Source organism: Cyanistes caeruleus, chromosome 6 (assembly GCF_971803275.1).
Source record: "Cyanistes caeruleus chromosome 6, bCyaCae1.hap1.1, whole genome shotgun sequence".
Classification (NCBI taxonomy): Eukaryota; Metazoa; Chordata; class Aves; order Passeriformes; family Paridae; genus Cyanistes; species Cyanistes caeruleus.
Genome location: NC_141706.1, coordinates 33066618 through 33092015, shown reverse-complemented (window position 1 = coordinate 33092015; position 25398 = coordinate 33066618). Strand labels below are relative to the sequence as shown.

Genomic DNA, 25398 nt, shown 5'->3' with positions numbered 1-25398 from the left:
TTAATGTCAGTAATTTAAGCCAACAGACACAAGAAAGACAACTGCACCACAGAGAGACCAAAGATCAAGACCTGAGAGGGACACAAAAAAATATCTGTTTAAGAAGTACCCCTGGATTAATGTGAAATGGACCAAAAGGAAAAAGAAGAATTAGGCAACTTCCAAAATAAATTTATACAATAATAAATACGCTTATTTCAATGAATGGGCTTGGTCTAGAGGAGGTTTGTAAAGGTGACAAGAAAAATCTACATTCATTCACAATTGCAACATTTGCTCAGGACAGGCTGCTTCCACAAGTGCAGAAAACTGAGCTCCCAACAAGAAGGTGGAATGGAAAAAGGGCGAGAAAAAATAAAATTGTCAGCAAATGCTCCAGTCCATTTTTAAAATATAAACCATTTTGCATAAAAGCAAAAGAAGCATTGCATTTACCTGGGGGAAGTTTGAGCTAAATATCTCAAATGTTACAGGGTATGTTGCAGTTACATCAGAGACTCCTGACTGCAGAGTCAGATGTAGAGCCATATGGGTGTTTTTATGCCATATGGGTGCTTCCATGCCATGCATCTCCACAATTAGATTTTGTAGGTGTTCATTAATTAGGTGTAATAATGAACTGGAACTTCTTTGCTGTAGTTCTGCAGTACTGAGCTTGAACTGATAACACTGCCAGAGCATTGGCAAAGCTATGCAGAGACATTTGCAACTCAGATTTAGCAGGACTGGCACCAAGCCTAAGCTCGCAATTCCAGCTTCAGTATCTCCAGACTGTGTTCCCTACTGCTGCTGTGTCCACATATGTCTGAAGTTTTGCAGCACACACCAGCAAGGCTGGTTAGCTCAGGGCACACATCCCATATGCCACTGGCTTCTCAGGCTGAGCTCGCCCGGGGGGGAGCGCAGTGTTCACAGCTGTGCTGCAGCTACAACACACCCACGATGGACCAGTCCATGTGAGAGCTAACTCCAGCTTTCCATGCTACATTCCATCCTTCCTCTAAAGGAGTGTCACCTTCCCACCCTAAAACAAGCACACAGCATACAAACAAGTGCTCGTATACAACACAGGGCAGATTCACCTTTAGGTAACTAACAGTAATTCAGCCCAGAGACAGATGAGCAGTAATAGAAAGCAGTCAGTGTCACCAGAATTACATTTGCCCAAACAAACACTACTCATCATGCAGTGTAATTTTTAATTAAGACAACTTATATTTTGAACCACCAATAAGAATGGTTTTAGTGCTTCTAAGAGATATGTTGGTGGCACAGGGAGCAGCTTGAAGGTTTAGGAGGAAGCAAGGAATCACTTTTACTAAGGGACTCTGAATCTACCAGCTACTTACGGTTCAATGCTGACCGGGGTGGCTTCCCCCACCACCGTAAGAATTGGAGGAGTAACTTCTGCGCTATCTGCAACAAGAAGAAAGAACTGCTCAGCTCCACATCTGAGATTTACTTTTCCCACAGATTGCAAATCTAATCAGAGCTGTCCATCTCTCAAAAAAGGTACCCCAGGCAAAAGAAAGGAGTTTCAGATGACCGGGAACTTGCCTTCCTCCCCTCAGTTCAAGACACCGACAATTTGCGAGAGGAACTGATTTTTCATTCCCAAGAAAGTCAGCAGGGGGTGTTGCAGGTTCTTTGTGAACCCATCTTAACATCCAAGCCCCGATGGAGCAACACTGCATTTCCTCTATTCCGGCTCCCCAAACAGTCAGGAAGAAGCTCCAGCTTCACACAATCACACCTCCTAAGGGCATGACGTTCCTCCTAATGCTCCACAGTTCCCAATCACAAATTAGGCAAGAAAGGAAGGTTAAAACGAAACTTACTTGATCTAAGCAGAGTTCTGTGACCACTTTTGGGAGTCATTGGAGGTGGAACCGAATGACTGCTTGAAGAGAGGATGGCATTAAAATAGAGCCCAGATCCTTCTCTCACTGGACTAAGGATTGGTGGAGGAGTGTAGGGAGGTAGCTCAAAGTTCCTGTCTGAATTATGGTCTGCCAGACGGACAGGTGACCGTAAGTGGCTCTGATACGGAGTAATGTTGGAATAAACAGGTGGTGCAATAAAGGTGCCAGCTTTTGGTGGTATGAAGAGTGGCTCGGGTCTTGGCCGCTGCTTTGGTTTTCGGGCAAAGCCCTCTGCTTCATCCTTTGGAACAGCATCTTCATGCTATTAGATAAAAAAAAATTATATTGTTAATTCAATTTAAAACCTCAGATTGATTGAAAAACTTCAGTGAGATGACAACATTTTTTTATGGCAGCTCAAAATCTGCATAGAACAGTTGGAGGACTTCTCAACAATCAGCAGAAGGAGAAAGTGAAAGTAATGGAATGCAATGGACACAGGAACTGTTAGGTAGCAGCTCTAACTCATGTGATTATGAAGTTATATATACAAGAACTACATGTACAGCTGGTGCAACCTTCATGACAGCTTTAAAAGAGAGTAAAAAAGCACAGCAGAACCCTGCTGCAGATACACAGTGACACCAAATAGCAGTAAGAGAACAGAAGAAAATATAACAGTATTTTATTAGATGATCAAGCATTTAAATGCAGAGAACCCTCCCCAGATGCCTTTTCTTTGATATCTGAACATTCTGCTGTACTTATGGGAAGAAGAAAGGGAAAATAAAAAAATCAACCACCTACTCATCACTACCACGCTGCAGGGGAACAATCAAGTGCTGACCTTCAGAACTTAGTTAAAGGTTTTAGTTGCCTGAGAATAAATCTTCAGATTTTGTTCACATTGAGAGATAAGTCCACTACTTAGAATTTATTGGTATTTATGTATGTATGATGAAAGCACTCTGGACACAGACAGACTATTATGCTACTCTTTTTGCCCATCTAGCTTTATTCACTGTTCAGTGAATTTAGTGAGGCACTGCCTGACTTTCCTAGCATTAGCTGTAGGTCATGAAAAGCCAGCAATGCCCAAATATATGGCAATATTATGATAAAAAAAATCCCCAGACTACATACATTCCAAGTTCAAGCCTTGAGATCAAGCTACTTTACTAGAAAAGTTCATGGCTAAAAACTGTGTGATTAAATCTAACAGATGTGTCTCAACTTTGGTTTCTTAGTCCATCCATACCTGACTCGAGGTCTCCATGTTAGTGTTACGATTAGATCGCCTCCGAGTGACTATCACAGAAGGCTTCCTTTCACAAGGAGCTCGATCGCTTGTTTGGCCTCTCTGGAGCTTTCCATCCTCAGACTTTTCCTTTTCAAGGCTCTGCAAGTCAATTTTTCTCACTGGCACAGACACAGGAATGATAAGAGGCACAAGGCTGTTATCATCCCGGGCTTTTTTGGGAGCTGGTGAAGAACTGGCGAATTCCACAACACTTTTTGAAGCTGCAGTAGGTCCTGGAGCTGTTACTAGCACAGTCTTCTTTTCCTCTGAATTATCCAGTTCCTGAGAAGAAAAATAGATTCCTAAGAAGTTTTGTATTACCTACATAATAAATGAGATATCATCTCACTTTCAGTGTATTTCAAGTTTCTTGATGCAATTTGCAAGCTGAAATGGATTTGGAAGTATTACTAAAGAAAAAAGAATATGTCACAGTGTTACTAAAATTTCATAGAATTAACTGAGGATTGTCTGTACTCTCAACTGCTAGAACATTTATATACATCATTCTTAAGAATTGTTTCGTTACATATGTTTTGACATTTTATTTTTCTATATGAATTCGTATACTGCCTTATAACTTTCAACAAAGGCTCTTTAGTTTTAGCAATGATGAAAAATTGCAGGTTATTAATTTCAAATATTGGATTTTTGATCCAGGGAAGACTGAACCATGGTAATATCTTAATTAAATCTCTCACACACACAAAAAAAAAATAACCAAACCCAGAGCTAACTTTTTGCATCATCTTTTTTTTTTTTTTTCCCCTGACTCTGGAAAACATTAAGCCTTCAAAATAAAACAGGTAACAAGATTGAGCCCATAAAATCTACCATATCAAGATCCAGGACTGCCTCCTTTCAAGACCTTTTATTAAGAGTTGGGCTAAGCACGCACAGAAGGTTTATCCCATAACTGAACCTGCAGTTTACAAGTCTGACTGCTTCTTCACAGAGACTGCAGATGTATACCCCTACCACACAGTGATGGCACACACAATTGTAAAGTCACAAGTGGCATCCACTGTCCCAGAATGAGCCTCAGGAAAAAGTAATGAGGATCTGCCTTCACTTCAGGTTGGTGACAGGCTCCTGTACTTTCCCATAAAATTACCAATTTTGGATTTGGAGGGCATTCATCATGTTCATCATGCTGATGACATCACTAGAGTCCACTGACTCTAGATAAAATAAGAGGTCCTTGTAAATTTTTGTAGCCTCTGTCCACCGCTTTCTGAGTACAGTAACATGTAATGATAATATGAATTATGTGAACAAACACCAATTCTGACCAATATAAAAATCTCAGGTACTTCCTGAGCGCTGCACAGACCTCTGTAGGTCGAGTGACCTGAATTAATTTACTGACTATAAGGAGGAAATTATGGCAGCTCAAGAGTGCCACAGTCACCCAAAAATGTTGCTTTCCTCTGGCTTTATGATTGGTTATCCATGCTCCTTTTACTTTCAAAACTGGGGGGCAATCATCAAAGGACTCCTCCTCAGTGATGGGAGAGATGACCCCTCCAAGACAAAAGAAACCTGAATAGTAGCACAGATAGAGAAAAGGCAGCAGTAGGAACTTAACATAAATAGTTGAGACATCCTTACAGATATTCTGGTCCACACCAAAGTTTTTCTGATCACAAAAGATCACACATCCCTAATGTTTACTAAGAGGGGACTTAATTTTGGAATTAAGCCTTTTGCTTCAGATCTCTAAATAATTTCTCAGCTGTCTGGTTATTCCCAGAGGTAAGAAGAAAGGAATCTCTTAATAAGGGATGGGACCTTAATTTGTAGACCTGCTAGGGGATTTTCAGCTACCTCAGCATCCCTGTTGCAGAGTTTGGGGCAGAAGGGCTGCTGGATAATTTCACAAGTGCAACACATAATACTTCCATTTAGACTCTTGCATGAATACTGAGGTATGAACTAGTCATTTAGTCATCCAGGAAATCCACAGAAACCCATCAGGTATTCCATCATCGATCCTGTCTATCCCTCAAGCTGTTTCTGAAAAACTTAGAATCTGCATTAAGGAGAGGCAGCTTCTGTCTGCTGTCAAATCAAAGCTTGTCCATGAAGGAGGAAAGTCCAGAACAATTCTGCAGACAAAACTTCTATTTCCTTTTGTTTGTAGCAGCTGCTGCCCTGCCGTATGCCAGGGGAAAGCAGCTAGGTAACCAAAATATCCCATAAAGGAATATCTAAATTCAGACACCCTTTAAAACAACCATTCAGACTTGAGAAAAGTTTCCTGTACTTTTAGAAGACAACAAGTCACAGTGAAACCATTAAAATAAGAGTTGAGAATTTACTGAAGCCTGTAGGCAGCAATAAGCTTGCATCACCTGAAAAAAAGGCAGCCACAGGCAGCTCTGGTGCAAAGTGTCAGTCATGACACTGCATGTAGACAGATATTGCTGTCCAGAATATTATTTTTGCGCAAGATACACTTATCTAGGCTGGGGTGTTCAAACAACTGCTTCATATTATGAATGTTATCTTCTTTAATCAATAATTTAACCCTATGGTCTTCTACACACTCTTCAGATAACCTATGCAGAGAAGGCTTCTAGGTAATTTTTTAACTGAAAAACACTCCTAAGAGAAGCAGACCACTCTCATTCAGCAAATATATTTTCTTCTTTCTCTCTCACACAATATCCAACACCCTAAAGATGTAAAATCCATCAGACCTCTGGTAAGAATTTTATCATCTTTCAAAACCTCACCCTGAAAGCCTGATGAGATCTAAACACAAAGAGCTCTTCTGCTAGTGCCATTATACTTGCATAACTGCAAAGAACAAAAGAGCATCTGTCAAAACACTTCTCTGGTCTTTACATTATGAATCAGACTGCAAGCAGACGTGCCTTCAAACAGCCAATTTCTTGCTTCATCTCTCAGGGCCTTTTCCTAAATGCTCTGTTTGCCTCTTCTTGACACTGTTAGTGATCCAAGCGCAATGTCAAGTGCAGACCTTCCGCAATATAACCACACAATGGCTGGCAAAGTATGAGCAAATACACCATGTTACTAGGTACTACCAGTTCTTTATCAAAGCTGCTTGTTCAACTGGAGCTAGAGCAAAAAGGATTGAAGACAGCATCAACCAAGTCACTGTTCGCTTTCTGCTGTCCAAGAGATGGAGTAGGCTATGGATTTTCAGCTCATTGTTTATCAGTTTAGTCCTTTCATTCAAACAGCACATTCCTTGAAGGAAGAGATGGGAAAAAACCAGTGACAGACAGTCTACGATAAAAATGGTGATGAGAACAAACCAGGGAATAAAATGCCCTTTGTTGTCTGAGTGGATAGCAACACAGGTGTCAAAACTGTAGATAAAAGTAGTTAATGCAAGGTGTATTTCATCAGCCTTTGGCAACAAAATTTCCAAGGAAAAGTGTGCCCCCTAAGAAGCACTCAATAAGACATTAGTCAAACCACAGCTCCTAACAAAACATTCAAAAACCATCCCTCCAAAAACCCCCACCCAACTCCAAAGATCCCATCACTTGTCTCCCAGTAGGCTGGTTAATTCTGAACTCTGTCATCTTGCAGTATGGAATATATACTGTGCAGTTCAGACTGATGGGTTATCAAAAGGTTAGGAGCAGTGAGCTACCAAATCAGTCAGCACCAGATTTCTTTCCCATTAAGTCCTACAGGAGGTCTTCAGGCAGGCAGGTCATTCTACAGCCCTCAGGTCATTCTTAGAAACAGGATGCTGCATGAGACAGGCCTTTGTCATGCCTGGTGTAGGTTCTTCATGTAAGTGAAGCTTTAATAGTCTTCTAATATTTGTGAAAAATTTAACATGTAAATTGCATTATGTAATTTTTAGATAGCACATTTTAGAAACACTTCAACTGCTGAAACTGAAAAACTAGCAGGTAGGCCTAAGTCTTTCAACAGAAAAGAAAATGTTAAATTGGTAAAAAGACAACAAGTAAACTGCTTATACTTGCCTCTCAAGATTCCTGATCACCTTGAGACCTAAGCTGAAAACATCCACATTGTCATGCCATGGGCTAAAATAACATTTGGTGTTAGTGAAATAAAACTGTCCCTTCTGGTTTCACTACACTATGTCTCTGTTCTCCCACATCTATGAATTACAATGCCTCCACACCAGAGCTGTCCTTGTTGCACACTTCAAGACACCATCCTATCCTACATATGTACATAAATTCCTTTCCTTCCAGCTCTATTTTGTAGTCTAAAACATGCTATATTGGTTAGGGTCTATACATTACCTTTACATTTTGAAGAGAAGCCAGCTCAACAGCTTTTTGGGCCAAAGTCAGCAAATTGGCTTCTTGAGAAACACGTCGCCTCCGTCGGGTACTCTGGATTACACCACCTCTGACACTTTGAAAATCATTAGCTCTCTGAGTGTTTTCCTCAGGTGCTGTGGCCTGTTTCTCCTCATCTCTACCATTCTGGGCTGCAGCTTGCCTGTCTGTTTCCATCTGGCACTGCTCACTATTGACCAGGACACCCTTCTGCCCCAGATCCAGTCTTTTGGGGTGCAAATAGCTACTTTTACTGTGGGCCAGTGACTCGGGTGTTTGCTGTAATGGGACCTCTTGCTGATGTGCTTGCCAGTGATGGAGAAATAAATTGCTAGGTTGTTCTTCTGCCTGCTTAGAAGTCAATACTTCTCCTGCAGATGTCAGCAGGCCACCTTCTTTGGAGAGTCTCCGTGACCTTCTTGGAAAGGGAATCTGGGTCTGAGGTAGCACAGTCTGTTGGTTCTGCTCTGTTAATGCCTTGAATAGCTCCTGGTTCCTCTCTGCTTGCTGAAACTGGTGTGGCATCATGTGATGCTGAGGTGCTGCAGCTGCCACATGAGGCTGTGCGATAGAAGTTGTTTGCTGCAGACCAAAGGCTTGTGTGGCAGCCTGTTGCTGCTGCTGCTGCTGCTGCTGCTGTGGATAGAAATTTTCAAAGAGCTGGAGCTGGGGAAGAGCTTGCTGTTTTTGTTGCGCAGTAAATGCTGGACTGGAAGAAGTTGGGGCTTCTTGAAACACATGTAGCAACTCAGGAAGACCTTGCTTTTGGCCTTGGTGACCAAATGCAAGTTGGAAAGGCTGCAGTGGCAGAGTTTGATTCTGCTGCTGCTGTTTCTGCATTTGATGAAAAGAATTCATTTGAGCTTGTTGTCTAACCAGGGCTTGCTGTTCCAGCTGAGCCTTCTGGGACATCATCTGCTGGACAGCATCTCCATATAAATCCAGCTGTGACACAAACACGCCTTTCTCTTGATTTCTTTTAAGGGCTTCTGGGTGGCCATAGAAGCCTGGGGCACCAGCATTGGAGTGGGGACCTTTTGGGTTGCCCCCAAAAACCATACTGTGGTTCCACATTGAAGGTGGAGACTGCCAATGGCTGTCACCCCTCTCTGGCAACCGGTTTCCCATGAGTGAATTCTGCCATTTGACAGCTGTTACTGACTGGGGCATCATCACTGATTCTCCCCTATCTTGATTGTAAACAGAGTTCATCAAAGCAACGTTGTTGGGTGCACTTGTTAACCCTCCTGGATGAGAAATCTCCATAGTTTGTGAGACTGGTATATTCCCCCCATGACCATAGTACTGTCCTTCCTTAAGCTGCTGCTGTGGTTCTTTTGACGGCACAGCTATGTCCTGCTCATTAAAATAGGCAATTCGTTTCCCAGCCCGTTTGCTTGAAGACTTTTGCTGAGCCTGAAGATTCATGGTTCAGTCTATTCTCCCAGCCACACACACAATATTTATAATCCACCCATCCCTGAGGCTGGGGGAGGAAAGGCACAGCAGTCTTTCTGTTCCATTAGCTTTAGTAATAAAGGGCAGGAAAGAAGTCCAGAAGAAAGTGCATTCACTTCCTTTTTCTTTGTGTGCTTCTACCACTTCTTTTCACTCTTATACTTTGTGGTTCAGAGGTCAGTAGGGTCCACTTAGTTACAGGTCCTGAAATAGAGAAGAAATTACAATGAATCATCAACTGATGTAACTGGCCTCTGAATGCTCATGTGATAAGCAACAATGTGTATGTCTGTCCCATATCCCATGGAAATGAAAACCAGGATAACAGATGGAAGAAACAACAGATCTGACCTGTCAGAAGAATGCAAAACAAAACAACTTAGCTTTACAAAATAGATATTACACTGTACTTGCATGATGCAACTCCCTATTGCACACAGAATTCTGACTAATCACTTAAGTTCATCCTGAAAGTTTTACTCTTAAACTACCTCTGATCTGGCCAATTAGTTCCACATCTTCCTGTAACCAGAATAACCTGGCTTTAATCTCAACTCAAAACCACAAAACAAAAAACCCTTATGGCTTGCCAAAAGGCCACATTTCCCAAAGACCTTTAAAAGACACGTGTGTACGTGAAAGCTGCAGTCAAACATGCAGCAGGATGCTCAATTTAGTGTTCTGAAGGAAAAGGGTCGGGCAACAGCCCATCAGTCACACACCACCAGTGATTACAGATGCTTTCCAGTCAAGAACTGCCCACCCAGCATCCAAGACCTGGGGCCAGGGCTGGCTCAACCTGTTGCTCTCTCTCAACAGCAGAAAGAAACTGCTCCTGCTCAGGTCACGCTCACTGAAAGGTAGCTCAGGCAGCTGCTGTTTTAACAGCTGCTCGAAGACATCAGCACATATCTGTTACTGTAAAGCTACAGCGTAATAGGAGAAAGCCCTTCCAAAATGGGTACTCTGTGACAATGTTACCCTCCTACCCTCTTCTTCCATAAGAAAAACTATCCACAAACTCTAAGAGGCTAGCTTGCAGGATTAAGATCTAACATGTAAACACACATTAGTATTTCTATTCAGACACCTAAAAACATTTCAGATGTTTAAATTACATTATATTCTCAGATTACCACTACTAACATTCTAGTGTAAATCTCTATTCATATCCTTTTCAGTTTGCATTCTGTTCCACTTTAAATCTCACTGCCCATATACTCCAGGAAAATTACAACAAATTGTTAAAAAACTATCCTTATTACATCCCTTCTGTTATATAATCAAGTTTCTCTTGAGTGGAGCGGGTAAGACTAACACACACATCCCCTCCAATGAAACCTGCAATCTATTTATCCCTCTTTCTAAAATGAAAAGCAATAAACCAAAATTATATAGCACACTGAAGTCCTGTAACCTGAGATTCCTCAGATGGATATGGGTACAGTGCAGGTTTTAATACTGAGGTGGAGTTGGGAACATGACGAGGAGGAAAGGACATAGAGTTTTAATTAACTTATGCAACTTCCACCTCAGAGGCCAAGCTTGGCTTCAGTGCTACTGGAACCATGGGACTGTGTTTCAGAGTGAAGTGACTCACTTCCTCAGGCTGTTACATAGCTGTTCCCCCACACTGCCTCCCCTTCACCTTGGCTACAAACCATGGACCTCTGCCACCCCGCATCACGGAGCCAGGGCATTCCTCCCTCCTCTAAGCACAACGTCTCAGCTCATTTTCCAAGACTATCACAACAGGACGAAAATAACTCTTGGAGAAATTATGGACACGTGAGATGGAAAATTCTCTCTAAACTGCAACTAGCACACAAATGAAGATTTCATAAAGTAAGTTTTTCCTACTTGAAAACTTCACTAGGAAAGGAAAAAACATCTTACAGCAGGAAACTGAATCCCTGGTAGCAAAAATGTAGAGGTGGATAAGCTGCTATATGCCTCTCAGAAGCTTTAATGCTATCTATCCTCTCTCCTTGCTTTCTGCAGCACTGCAAATGTATCAGAGATAACAGCTAAACCTCAACACCTGAGGTAATACTGCTAAGAGTGATTTCTGACAGTCTTACTTTGTGAAATCATCACAAACGAATTTTCTCCCCAAACTAGGCAATATTTTCCTTCTACTGATCCTTTTGTATTGATCAATCACATCACTCTGATAAAAAGAATGCAATGTTTTCTGTATATTAGAAGACATTACCATTACATCAAGTTTTAACCTGCCAGCTTTCTGAAATTCTGCTCTAGACTTCTTACACTTTGAAGAAAAATAAAACAGTAATTGTCAAAAAGACAGCATTCAACTTTCAACTTCAATGGTCCTTGTTTTCAACCAAAGAGAGAGCTCAGTTGATGCTGTTCTTAGTAGTTGTGGCCAGGATTTGCAGCTACCACACAGAAAAGTGCCCAGAAGACCTTTAGCAAGAGGACTCTCACATTAGTAAGAAAGCATTGTATTAGCACAACTTTCCAAACCTACTCTTGTGTGGACTTTGGTTCTGCTTTTTCTATTACCAGATAAGAACACACCAGAGTCATAAGGTCTAACTCAGACCAGCTTACTACTGCAGCAATCTGGGAAAGGGATCTAAAAAAACTATTAAGATGCAAAGTATTAAAAAGGAGTAAATTCAGCAATAACCTAAACGAGGAAAAGGAATATGTACAATTGAAGTTGCTATTCAGCATAAAACCCAGGATAGTGAAAAGGTCATTACCAGAGCGAAAAGAGATTTAAGGTACTTTGAACAAAACATGCTTACTGAACACCCCAGATCTCCCAGTTACATGCAAAAGTAACTGTACCCTAGGAGATCACCAAGCTAAAGGAAGATTTGGTGCATCTGGTATTTGATGGTAAAAGAAAATATCACAAAATTAGATTTTTAGAAGTTCTTTCTATACAGAAAAACTACAGAAAAGTATCTTCTATGTCATCTTAATAGTAACACCTCATAGTTTAAGCTGCAGTGATAAATGTTCAAGTTGCAGCATGACTATGCTTCAGGAAAGCTCATGCTTGGCTGCTTCACTGCATGAGCACTGCTGGCTCTGACTAAACAGGCTTCCCTCCTTGAGGCTGGGGGAATGAGCTCACACAATCATCATCCTAGCCAATTACCGGCTTTGGGGCTTTTTTGTTTTGTTTTGCTCTACTTGAATTTCAGCACAAGAGTCAGCCTGCGGTAGCACACGAAACTGGCAACGCGCTTCCAGGCTTAAGTGCTTTGGAGCACTTAAGGACCATTCCCTACTTTTGAAAGGTAAAAAAAGGAAAGCACAGAGCCAGTTCAAATACTGTAATTCAAATATTCTGTGTCTTGCCTCCAAATATACTGAAGTGTTATGATACTTTGCATTGCTTTTACACTGCACGGAGAAAAAGCGGAACCTAGCATCAGTATATTTTATGTTTTAGTAACTCTAAGATTTGGCATGCAACATCATCAGTTATTTTCACTTCCAGGAGCTTCTGACATTCAAGAACTTGTCCTGAACTTTCTCCAGATTAATACAAATTGTACATCACCTCCTTTAATACAATAAATATTTACAGATTTCTAAGGAATTTCTGATATTGCAAGGCTTTCTCTTCTACACTTAAACAGAATGACAAATCAGATACACATATACCCAATAGGTGCATATGCAGTATTTTCCAGAAGGAAAAATACATAAGGAAAATAACTCATAGCACCTTACTGAGAAAATTTAGTTAGCATTTTTTAGCTAAAAACTTCTCTAGAGTATCTGCACTAACGCATTAAAGAAAATCAAAAACACATATAAAACACCATATGAGCTACATTTATGCAAAGAATGCTGAAGGACTTCCTGAAGTATTCAACAGTACTATAGAGGAGTCTCTTCCTGCATCCAGGATTCTGTTCTGAAATGATGAAGTCCTTTTGAAGGAGAAATTGGAGGGGCACAGGCACTCAGAGCCACTCACAAGGCTGTCACCAGCCCAGACCACCCATCAGCAGATTTTACCCAATCCAAAGGAGAATCCCTACCCAGTGCAACTGTCTTGTCACAGCTTATTATTAGCTTGAAAAGCCTGCTATAAACCTTAACTAAAGATTATTTGATTTAGGGAACAAATTAAACACACTCAATGGTAACCGTTCAATGTAAAATATCTCTACCCCTCTTTAAAACTTATTGTCTGTATAACTGGCAACTGTTCCCTGTATAACTGGTAACAATCCACCATTATTCCATTTCTATAAATATTCTCTTAACTAAATATATGTGTATTTGTACAGTTTCACGTATCAAGTTCACGACCTCTCACACTGTAGTAATCTTGAACTTCACTCTGCAGCTCACTTTTTGAGGGCTGTGCTGTCCTGTGCTTTGTTCAGTCCATTTGCTACATCAGCTGTGATAAGCAAGTTTAAATTGTGATCATTCCTCATTCTCCTTTGAGATCATTTGCAAATGTTTCTCTCTGACAGAATGCTGCAGAAATGACTCAGGAAAGACTGATTTCTCCTCAAACTTCAGCAAAATTAAGGATGCTGAGATTAATAACAAGTTGTAGTTGCAGTTGTAGACCATTCCACCATCTTAGATTTTAAATTCCTCTCTTTTAGGGTTTTATTCATGTAAAATAAAGTGTTTCTCTGTTCTAGCTAATGTACATTCTCAGCCTTAACTGCAACAATGCTGTCACTGTTCCTTACAGGAAATCTGTCCAATTAGGGTGATGACAATCATTTCTCAGTAAGTCCTCCTGCTGCCAGTAATTGAAATTATGGTTCTCCCCGGTAAGCAGCTCAGTCACTTTCAACCGTGATGATGGATTCCAAGAAGAATCTTACATTTAAGACAAATTCAGCAAGTTACCCACTGTCCTTCTGAGACAAAGCAATCAAACCTCCCTCTCCAGTTTGTTCATTATTATGGTCGAATCCCACATTCATGAAACACGTAAAGAATTACAATACATGTTTTACTAATGAGAAAGAGAGGAAATACTTCTAAGATCACAGAACAATCAAGGTCAAAAATTAAGCAATACATAATATACTAGCTACCAGTTCCCCCTCAAACCTGAAGGAAAACACAGGTTTAATTAAATCTACCTGTGAAAGATAGAAATTGGGTGTGCTATTCACACATGTGAAGAAAGGGCAAAAACGTTTTAATTCTTTCAGTGCAACAGGAGGTTAGAGGAGGCTCAGGAGGGTAGGTTTTGTTTCTGACTTTTGTGGTTTGCATTTTTGAAAATGACTGGAGGCTTACATGGCATCACAAACTTGTTCCAGCTAGCAGAAATCTGCCTTTGTGAAACCACCAACACCATTTGCAACAGTCTTGAGTAAGAACAGAGAAAAGGATGAAAACGTGGGTCAGTTTCTGTGCTTGTAAAAGATTTGCAAAGCTTATTGCACATAGCCTATGCTTACCCTGCTGTATATGGAAACAGCTTCAATCCCTATTTCCAAAGCCCCTCCCTCACACTCACTTTGTCACATTTTCTTCCAGACAGTTAGCTACATCAAAATTCCTGCAGATTGTTTGCAACCTCCCACTCACCACCTTCAGACACCTTGAACAGGAAGGATAACAGCACGGCACAGAAAATAAACCATGTTTGTAAATTCTATACAGCCAAGCACAGCAATCTCTGTCCTGAAGAAAGCAGGTGAAAACTCAAAGCAACAACAAAACACAATATTGTGTAAGAAAGCCAAAAGCATGAATACAAAGATGATGGGTTTATGTTCCTGTCACTTTATCACAAATGGCATGGCATTTTCCAGACATCCAGAATGTCTGTCTCTATAGCAAAAGGTGTATTTTCCAGGAATGTGGCAGTACAGAAGAGCAATACCTAAAGACCAAAGCAAACAAGCAAAACCAACCAAATGAGCAGTCTGCAGTTTAAAAGAAGCCCACTACAAAAGAATGTAATTAGGTATCAATCATCTCCCCTAATACCTTCAAGTTTGAAACTAATCTAGGGAGCTCATCAGATCAAAGTCCTAGAATCAATAAAGCCTCTGAAATGGGGAAGGCTTACTTCTTGTGTAACACTGCATAGCAAAAAAAGGAATCCTACAGCAGGCCTATAATAAAGACAAAGAGATGAAAGGAAAGCTGCTTCACAGGTAGACAACAAAAGGGAAAACACAGCATCCAGGAAGTTTGGCAACTTCCACTGTTTCCTGAAGGTGACTGCCTAGGGCTAGCAAACACATACCTAAATAAGTAGTATGCATGGCAGACTTTATGATCTACTCAAATTTTCATGTGATTGGGCCTATTTCTGTTGCAGAGAAAGACTGAAGCTATGACTGACTACAGGGGTGCCTCTGCCCTGAGGACACTCTTAAAATTACTTTGCTGCCACTTTCACTTTCCCATTTTCAGAGGCTGGGAATTATTAACGCTTTATTAAACCACTGTAAATAACCAGAGACTCAAAAGTGAAAACTATCAGTTCTGTGAGGTGAAACATGTGAGAAAATGGCCATGCTGTGAAGGACTATGAACCAGCAAAATCAAGTCACTTATACTGCATGACTGGATACCACAAACTACTGCTCCAATTGAAACCATTCCTAACATTCAGCACCACCAGAGAGCAATTACCCACAGCGAACAAAATAACACAAAATGCAGAGCTACCATATTGTCTGGGAAAAAGACACATATCCAAGTTGAAATACATGAACTACACAAATTAATCAGTCCAAGGAGAAATACAAATCCTACTTCGACAAAAAATTTGGTTTACGGTAAAGGAGGTAATAAAGGTGAGACAATGAAAATGCAACTCTTTAAACATGATTTAATTAGGTACATTTCTGTTCCAATGGTCTTCAAATTCAACAAAGTATGCATTCTTCTTCTATTTGGACCTACTATTCACATCCATGGATGTGGCTTTATTTATCCCCATCACCATAATTTTTCCACACTCAATCTAAAGACACAAATCTATCTTAATATGAAGAAGGATTTGTTGTTTTGAATTACAGGGTCTGAAGCACCACAGATGCACCTCAACAGGAAGTTTTCAGGTAACACTTCAATGAGAGGAAAGTCTTATACTGTCAATGAACACCTAAAAAATAACCTATTCCTTGGGGTAGTTTTCCTCAATTCAAGCTCTAATCTTGGTTACAAGTATTGGAGACTTCCTTTTCAAAACACACCTAGGATTTTCCACATAATTTTGTTCTAATGGGTCAGGAAGAGACAAAAAGCTTCTGCAAAGAAAATGCCCATCAAGTGCTGATTATCCTTACAACAAACAAGCCAGACAAAACCTGGCTTACACAAACAGCTCCACCAGAAGAAAATCAGCATGGATGAGGAAGAAAAACTACTAAAAAGACAGACTGAAATTTTAAAATTTAGCAGCTAATTAAACAAACAACAAAAAAGGGGTGGGGGGGGGAAGCCACAACCTGATTTCTTTTAAAGGAACTTACAATGTATTTTCTACCAGCTATTGAAAGGATATGTAAGATCTTCACTAATTTTAGAGCAAAACTTAGAGCGCTGTTTCCAAAATAATCGAAATTTCATGCAAACCTCATCACATGGAAACAAATTATTCATGATTTGCACCAGGCAAGTCTTTTGTCTCACACTACTGGAGAGGCAGCTCCACAATTTGGACTCTAATAAACACATACACAGGAAAGCCCATCTTTACAAATGGCTTTGCAACACAGACCAGTCTCATCCTTTAATAAAATAAGTATTCGTTAATGTTTATAAACTGTACTGAAGTTAAGAATATTTGTAATTATAATCTGTCATCATGATAAACCCTAATCTGAAGGGGCTTGGGCAGTCTTAGAAAGCAAAATGAGCACAGTAATTACGGAGTATGAAATGCTGCTTTCAGGCTTTGTAAAGTTACATGAACATAATTCTTTCCCACTGGAAATGGGTTAACAGTTCTAATTGTAAGCCCTTAGACAGTTATTTTAAGCCTTTTTGTTTGGAGCTGTCTGGGAAGGCAGTTGTTAGCAACAGAGAGACCAACATTCAGGAATCACAGCAGGCTCCGAAGTCCAAATTGCAAAGAGCAGGCCAAAAGCTTTTCCCTGCCCTCGCATTCACATACCTGACAGGACCACAACGCATCCTTCACTCCAAATGCCTCTCCTGCCACAAACACACCAGCTGCAGAATTGCATGGACACCCCAGGGACAGTCCAAATCTCTCAGCACTTCAGCCCTGAGGTGAAAACACATGCACTGAGCTGCAACAGGAAAGATTGCTACAGGTTCAGTTGTTCCCATCTCAACCTCTTCAGCACTCCAGCACAAAACCAGGCTTGCACAGATGTCCAGGGTATGGAACAACAAAGTCTGAAGGTTTTATAGATTCCTTTGAGGCTTTGCAAGAGGTAATGGGCTACAAATAAGGGAAGAGAATGGTGAAAGTTCATAGAGACAGTGATACTTTCCATTCCTGGAAGTTTCTTCACGAGAAATATAAATATACCCAATACCTCAGCCTTAGCCCTTGGTAGAGACATTCTTAAGACCATCAAGCAGGCATCATCACTCATCCAAGTCTGGCTGGACAATAGCTGAGACTACATGTACAGGCAGAACCCCTGGGATCTGAGATCAGCTTCCAGCTCTGCTACAGACACGCATCTTAAGCAAGCCACTTCAAATTATTTCATAAAGTGAGAATAGTACTTGAAACCAAATACCTTGATATTAATGGAGTATTTTGGGGTCATAAAAGCTGTAGTATCTTTAACAAAACCACTGACAGCCTAGATGGAGAGTGTTTCACAAAGAGCCTAGAAGTCTACTTTCAGACATGACGCAATCAGGGTAGTGATAACCAAAGAAGAGGGAGTAAGACAAAAAGTGAAGGAAAATGGTCACACAATAACATAGTTGTTCTTTTGTCACATGTTTGCCTCTCTCTCGCTTGACCCAGAAATATCTTTGTTTATCAGCAGTTATCTAAGCTGAAGCAGTGCTGACCTTGGTTTGCCCACATCCACACACTTGCAGCAAACAGATGACAGTATTGACTGAGTGCAGTCAGTCTTTAACAGCACTGACAGGGCTTTAGTTAAAATTTCTAAAATTATGTCAAAAAAGAATTCCTGCAATCACTGTTGACTATAAAAGGGTCTCTTTACTGTGCTGGTCTGTTACAAGGTACAGTAAGCTCTCAGCCATGACTGGGGCTGTCAGGCATTACAACAATGCAGCTAAGCAAATGCACACTAGTACTGAGAGCGGGAACAGTGGAAGACGTGGGCAAGCAGGATCATCACACAGTGGGAAACAGCAAGGTTTTAATTCTCCAGGGGCTAAAAACCACTCTGATTTCTTAACCTTTAATTAAAAAATCAAAGCACTCTCCAGGTCTCTGGACTCAGAGTTCCCTGCCAGTAACCTGGCAGACACCTGCCCAATCTCCTCCTTCTAGCCACAGGGATTTCAGTGGAGGAAGGAAAGAGCAGATGGCTGGCACCAATACTGGATCAAATACAAAGCACTTACATTTCTGTAGTGGCTTACTCATATCCTTACTAGCATTATAAAGTACTTCCACTATGGGGCATAAGTGACATCAGCCTCATATGGACTCAGAGCAAAGTCAAATTTCCTCAAGATTCAGCTCAACAAGCCTACCTGAAACCAAACAAACCACTCATTCTTTACTTTGTAGCTAGAAAGAAAAAAGAAGTCATTCAATAACAGGATGAGGAAAAGTGTTCTCTATTAAGAACCCCTGCATGAGGAAAAGTATTCTTTATTAAAAACCCTTACAAAGCTATTTTGAACTGAGCAAAAGACTCAATTGTTAGTAGAAAAAAGTTAAGGTCACAATGATTAAGTTCAATACTATGGGAAAAATTAAAGTTTATGCATTAATCCACCTATAGATGGAATTCTGTGAGTGTTAAGCAGATCAGAAGTATCCTGCACTTGCACAGTTTACTCTGTGAGTCCTGGAATATAAATACATTTTAATTGAAGTCATAACATTTTGATTTAATAATCCCACATTACATTTTGAACAGCTGTATTTGCTAAAGATACAGACTATGTAATTGCTATTAACAGGAACAATAAGCCCTTGCAAATTGTGGAAAAAAACCCAGGACAAAAATAATTGGAAGATCAGAAACTTACTAGAAAAAGCTGATAAGATGATCTGCACTAAACACTTGACCATCTACAAAAGAAATCACTAAGCATGAAGGAAAAAAATTAATTCCCTTACATGAAATAGCTTTCACTTTGGAATGAAGGGCTAATGAACTAACCATGTCTTCAGGTATATGGATCCCATTAGCCCAATTGTCTCACACCAAAGAAATTCTGAGACTGATGCTTCTTTACAATCCATAATGCATCTAGTCATCTAGTTCTAGATCAGTTTGGATGGGGCTCTGAGCAACCTGGTCTAGAGCAAGATCTCCCAGCCCTAGCCAGTGGGGTGGAATGAGATGATCTTTAAGGTCCCTTCCAAAGCAAACCATTCTGATTTTGTGAAAATGGATTTGATAGGATTTTTTTTCACACCAGGTAGATAGCACTCTCTTATTTCAAGTCAGTTACCTCAAGTAGTACAGCTTATGTCCCACAGAGTCTGATGACATTACAATTTTCAACAAATATCCAAACAATAAGAATGAACATCCAATCTCTCATCAACAGGTTGACATTTGCTACACAGTTCTTCCCCATTTGGAAAAGATCTATGAATCCACCAAGGCAGAAAAACATTCTACCAGTTGTTATAACACAGACAAATTTTTCCTGGTGAAAGTAGCTGAAGGAAGCTGTCCATGAACAAACTTCATGTTATTGGAATATTCATCATTTATGCAATACCTGGCAACAGTTAAAGCAATATGTTAACACCAATTCATTCAACTTCACATGTGTCACGTGCAATATTCTGTATTTCTAACAAGTACACAAAGAGAGATAAAGCAGCCTGTTTTGCACTAAAAAGCAAAAAGGTAGCCAAGATGAGGTTATTCTTCTACATTTCCTTTACCTCAGTTTTGTCCACAGACTGCACTTGCAAGATGCCTGGTAAAACATCTTCATTTTGAACAGTTGTACCAAATTCAGAAACTACTACAGAACACTACTCTTTAAGTATGTCGTAGAACTTCCCCCACCCTGAGGTAACTCTAAAGGTAATTTTTTTAAAAATCACAAAATCTTGTAAAGTACATGAAATTTTACCTGTAGACATTAAAGGCTCATGTCAGAGTCATAGAGTCAGAGTCATAGTAGAGATCTCTGATACTCCACAAATGCAGTGTTCTATGATGCCTTTGCACTCTCCACAAGCTCAGCCTGGAGCTGCAGCCAAAGGGGAAAGGCTTGATCCGTGTTGGCTGGCGTTTTAGACTTCCCTTTTTTTTTAAGAAAATGACAGCACTAGCCAGGTGTACTGCTCTTACTGTCCATGGCTTCATTCCCTGCACTATAGTACAGAAACCGAATTACAGCAATTTCTATTTTACATGGTTGCATGCTGTTCAATCACAATTGAACAGCACTAAAGAATGCATAAAGAGTATACTCTTTATGCACTTATTCTGACAATGTGTCTTTAAGGGACTGAACTATTATTCCCTTTTTATTGAAGACAGCTAAGTCTGGGAGAGGGAGGTTTTAAAATTACTTGCCTGAAGTGGTCTATGACAGAGGAGATAACCTAACTCAGTCTCAGGTTAGTGCCTATCCTTTCAATCATATTTAGTCTCTTACTCAGATTGAAATCCCATCCTAAGGTTGGCTAAAGCACACATGAAACCTCTCCAAAACATTCATTCGTATTTCAGCCCGCCCACGAGACTGTATGCCATGCATAATAATAAACTCAAGATAAGCATACAGCAGTCAATGCAGGTTTATTGTGGATCTAAAAATATCATGCTAGCTTTTACTAGAGTTGTCATCTGTAAGACTTATGTGCAAATACACTAACCTTGGCTGTGGTGGTGTCCTGGGGACACAAAACAATTCAACTAGGCAGACCTATTCAGGTGCAATCATGACATTGTTACTAATTTTGCCTAGGAGTTAGATAACAATGCTGAAGAATCTCACCCATTTCCTTCCCTGCATGCAATTAGAAAATATGAAGAAAGAAGGGAAGGTATTTATTTATACCTATTAGTCGATTAACATTGATACAAGCTTTCATCCGTTTACATCACTTATGAGCTCCATAAGCATAAAAGCACAATTTGGAATCAGAGAATTAAAAAAGGGGGCTCTAAAATCCTGTACGAGTGCTTTTAGCAACTACCATGACATGTATAATCCTCCCATCTTTGCAACCACCTTCACAACCACCACTCCAAGGGAAAAGAGTTTTTGTTCTTTTCTCACAACTGCAACATCTGAGATGCCACAAACAAGAAACAGCTTTCAGGCTCACAAGGAACAGATGCATTGGAACTGCTGCAGGGACAAGCTTCCACATCTTCCACTCCTTGCACCTTCTTACTGAGTGTTCTGTTTCACCTGGACAAGTTAAGAGCAACCTGTACTGATTTTTAGCAGGAGGACAGCACACATCACAGCAGCTGGACTGTAGGAACAAGTGTTCTTTTAGCAGACTCTGGAAAAGGCTCTACCACTGCTCCCACTGCCCCTTTTTTATGCAAGCAGTACATATTAAATTGGCAGTGTCGTTTTTCCTTTTACATAAAGAAATATGTACTTATCATAGCTATTAACGGGAGGGGGAGGAACAAAAAACAGCAACAGAACCAAATCTTAAGAGCTATGCACAAGGAATGCTGTCACAGTGTTACATATAAAAAGAAAGGACAAGTGCTAATTTGCACATAATTGATGACATTCACCTAGTACAGTAGGTTAAATCGTTAAGTCAATGTTCTTTCTAAGTCTTGCACCACTTGTACTTGTGGTTTTGTTCGCTGTCTTACTGAAATTCTTCAACATTGCACAAAAGTTTCCCTTGCCGACAAAACCTGACAAATCAGAGTCACAAAAGTACTGTCAGAGCCACAAAAATGAACAAAAAAGCAGAAGGAAATTCACACTCATTCCTATCTGCACATCAGACCACCAGGAAAAGAAGTTTAGATAAAAGAATGACTTTTAAACACATACAGTTCCTGCAGGTAGCAGGCTAAGTCTGTATTACCACAGACGTTTCTAAACTCTGGCTCTACTCAAGCAAGGTTTCCACCCTCTTCAGCTGTCTTCAGCTCACCTTCTGCAAGACTTGTGACCCTGGTGTTGGCATAAAGCTTCACAGTAGCATCAGTGCAGAGACAGGGATTCCCCCAGCAGCACTTTCAGAGGCCCGGGGCTGAAGAATTCACGCTTTCCATTTCAGACTGAGGTCAAGTACGATGGTTGGTGGTTTCCACTCGTGTTGCAACACGCAAGAAGCTAACAAGTGAGAAAAGCATGAGATGACAAAACAACTAGCAGAAAGAAGAAAATCTCCTCTAACCAAAAGTGTATCAGTCCCTCCAGGTGCCTTTCCTCTTGCTCCTACATTTCCAGTAGATTTTGTCCATTTTCTAGCATATTATGCCTTCCAGTTAAAAACACTTAGTTCCACAAAGACATCACAGCAGTTCAAACTGTTCCAAAATACATGAACCACCCATTCAATTAAGCCACAATAATAACTTCTTAGTGTGTCACCCTTTTTTTTTAATTTTAAAGGTAACTTTTTATAACTGGTAATTTCTTTAAAGTAATTTTTTTTTACTCATATACTTTTTTTTTTTTTTTACTTTATACCTTACCTGGTAATAAGAAGATAGATTTGGTCTTATAAAAAGCTACATAAAATAAAAAGAAGTTGCTTATAATATTTGTTATAGTTCTCAGCTCCCTTCCTTGAAGAAAAAAAAAAAAGATTTTCTAAAATTGCTTGTTAATATATATTTTATTTTATGCACAGATATTTGCACGGTAAAGAGGAATTAGCATTCTTATATATGGGGAGAATGGTGTGTGCCAATTTTTGCAGTATCATTGGGAAAACTGCTTCTAGTTTCAAACATAACAAATTGTTAAAAATAATACAAAAAAATTCATACAAGAAGCTCCCCCTGAGCATTCAGTAGACACTGGATTTAAAAGTTCAAGTTTTCAAAAGCAGCAGCTGTGGGGTTTCAAAACCCCACCTATCAGTCATTTCCTCAGCTTCCAGTATCCTTTCACTAGCTCTCCAGTCAGCTTCTAAAATAAGTATATCTGCAGCTCCAACGTTAAAAAGAGAAATTGCCTTCCACGTTCCGATTTTTTTTAGCTTTTTATGCCTTAAGTAGGTAAAATGACACTTCTGGTGGTCTTACAAAAAATGGTTTAAAATAAAGTCCATAGCAATAAATATACTTTGCTTGCCTAGCTGCACCAGTAAAAAATTCCTCAGCTTAACATGGACACATTTTTTTCCTGTTCCTTGTGGAGAACTAATTCTTCAGTAACAAAATCCAAGCCCTGTGTGTTTTTCGCTAATAATCTGTGCACTCACAACAGTCCCTACTACTGAGAGTGACTTAGCTGTTAAACTAAATTAGCCTAGGAATATTTTCCACCATCATTCTGGGAAGGAACCAGGGGAGATGTATACTTGTAAACGGTTAACACTCTCTTCCCTCTCCCGCCAAGCAAATAGCACACACAGACACACAAAATGCAAGGAAGACAATTAACCTTCCAACTTCTCAATTTTGGCTTCAATTCCCTAAAGTAGCTTCATGCACGAAATCGACATGTGGAAGGAATAATCCACGGTGACCAACTTTGCTGAGGCTTGTGGAAAACTGGCCTGTGCAGCACAGCAAGCTCTTGTCAGAGATCTGCTGCCGCACAGGCCTCACAGACCTCAGCGAACGTGCTCCACTAAAGCAGCACCACGTCCCTCACAGGCATTCTGGAAAACCTCAGTGCTTAAAAGCAATCACTGACCACCTCTTCCCTCCCACACTAAAGTTTAACAACCCTCTTTCCCGACTGCTCCCCCTCAAGAAAAAATACAGACATACAATTACAAATGTGTGCACTGACTTAAAACCATGTTTTACTCTTTAAGGCATGCAACATCATCACACGGCCCCAAGGCCTTCTCTGGATTACTGGCACCATGTCTGTCAAGAGATGCCATCTATTTTAAGACACACAGTTTGGTGTTTAAATCTACAAATTTGCTTTCAGCTTGAAGCTGTTTTAAAGCAAAATCCCACCAGTAACCACTCCCTCTTCATAAAATATTTAAAATTTGAAAATTAAGTGATGGACAGTACTTCATTAAAGTATTTATTAAAGAACTCCCTCACTCATGAATAAAAAAGGAAAACCTGGGATGAACTTCTACCAGATCCACTATTTTACAATCATAATTCCTTCCTGCAACAGAAACTCTTGTAAGTGCTGTCTGCACACAATTTCAGCTCAGTGCTTTGCTCTATTATTATAAAATATTTTAAGACTTGCATCTGTAATTACTAAATATGTTCCAAATTTGAAATTTTAGTACCTTATTTCTCTGCATTTCGGAGGCAGTAAAACACTGGGTGGTTTCCCCCTGCCAGGAGTGCTATGCTCCCCTGCTCTCTTCCAAGCATACTGGGACCTCTCTTACTCCGGCCCACTCACACTGCTGTAAAAGAACTGCTCCCAGACACTTCTGCAGGCATCTGGGCACCAATAAATTTTAATGTACACTGCTGTTGTAGCTTATGGCTGGTGTCTCCCTAGCTCATGTAGTTTTTCCAACTCCCTGAGATGCTTATCTCATTCCCATTAGGCAGGAGTAGTGTTCTCCAATCACTGCTAGAAGAAGCTGGTATAAGCACAAATTTCCATTTATAGATCTCTATTAAAAGGTTTCCTCTCTTGCTCAGGCAAACACTGGGCTCAGTATGATTACAATCCATCTGTGCATATATCTGTTAGAAAAGTTATTTCCTCTTACAAAGGGTTATATTTATTTAGCTGCTCCAGCACAGCTGTTCCAAAGCCACTTGGAGTCTAAAAGCATGCTTTTCTGATGTTGCATTTCCCAGTGAAATGCCTCAGCTGCTGAGCAAGAGCCCGAGTGATTGCCTAAAGAAACATTATCTCTCAAAGCGTTTGTGCCCACCCCGCAGCTGAGCTTACCTCCCTGTGAGTCACAAAGCACAGGCTGCCCTCCCAAAGGGGCACCTGGCAGCATCCCTGCCCTCCCAAAGGGGCACCTGGCAGCATCCCTGCCCTCCCAAAGGGGCACCTGGCAGCTCCCCTGCCCTCCCAAAGGGGCACCTGGCAGCATAGCATCCCTGCCCTCCCAAAGGGGCACCTGGCAGCATCCCTGCCCTCCCAAAGGGGCACCTGGCAGCTCCCCTGCCCTCCCAAAGGGGCACCTGGCAGCATCCCTGCCCTCCCAAAGGGGCACCTGGCAGCATCCCTGCCCTCCCCAAGGGGCACCTGGCAGCATCCCTGCCCTCCCCAAGGG

The 25398-nt window shown here is 40.6% G+C and overlaps 1 protein-coding gene across 9 annotated transcripts in view; it reads right to left on the bottom strand.

Annotated features, from left to right (window-relative positions):
* Positions 1 to 25398, bottom strand: part of MIDEAS (mitotic deacetylase associated SANT domain protein) — a 54105-nt gene that overhangs the window by 15137 nt on the left and 13570 nt on the right. For 3 of the 9 annotated variants that reach the window (XM_086891837.1, XM_086891840.1, XM_086891838.1), the window contains exons 2-6: positions 22156 to 22337; positions 7425 to 9125; positions 3121 to 3444; positions 1839 to 2184; positions 1350 to 1416 (exon numbers count right to left, since the gene is read on the bottom strand). In XM_086891837.1, coding sequence (XP_086747963.1) covers positions 1350 to 1416; positions 1839 to 2184; positions 3121 to 3444; positions 7425 to 8891 — 2204 coding nt within the window. In that variant the 5' untranslated portion in view covers positions 8892 to 9125; positions 22156 to 22337. Of the gene's footprint in view, positions 1 to 1349; positions 1417 to 1838; positions 2185 to 3120; positions 3445 to 7424; positions 9126 to 17028; positions 17143 to 20144; positions 20183 to 22155; positions 22338 to 23618; positions 23796 to 25398 lie in introns of those variants that run through there. The other 6 variants (XM_086891845.1, XM_086891839.1, XM_086891836.1 and 3 more) reach the window with 4 other exon arrangements.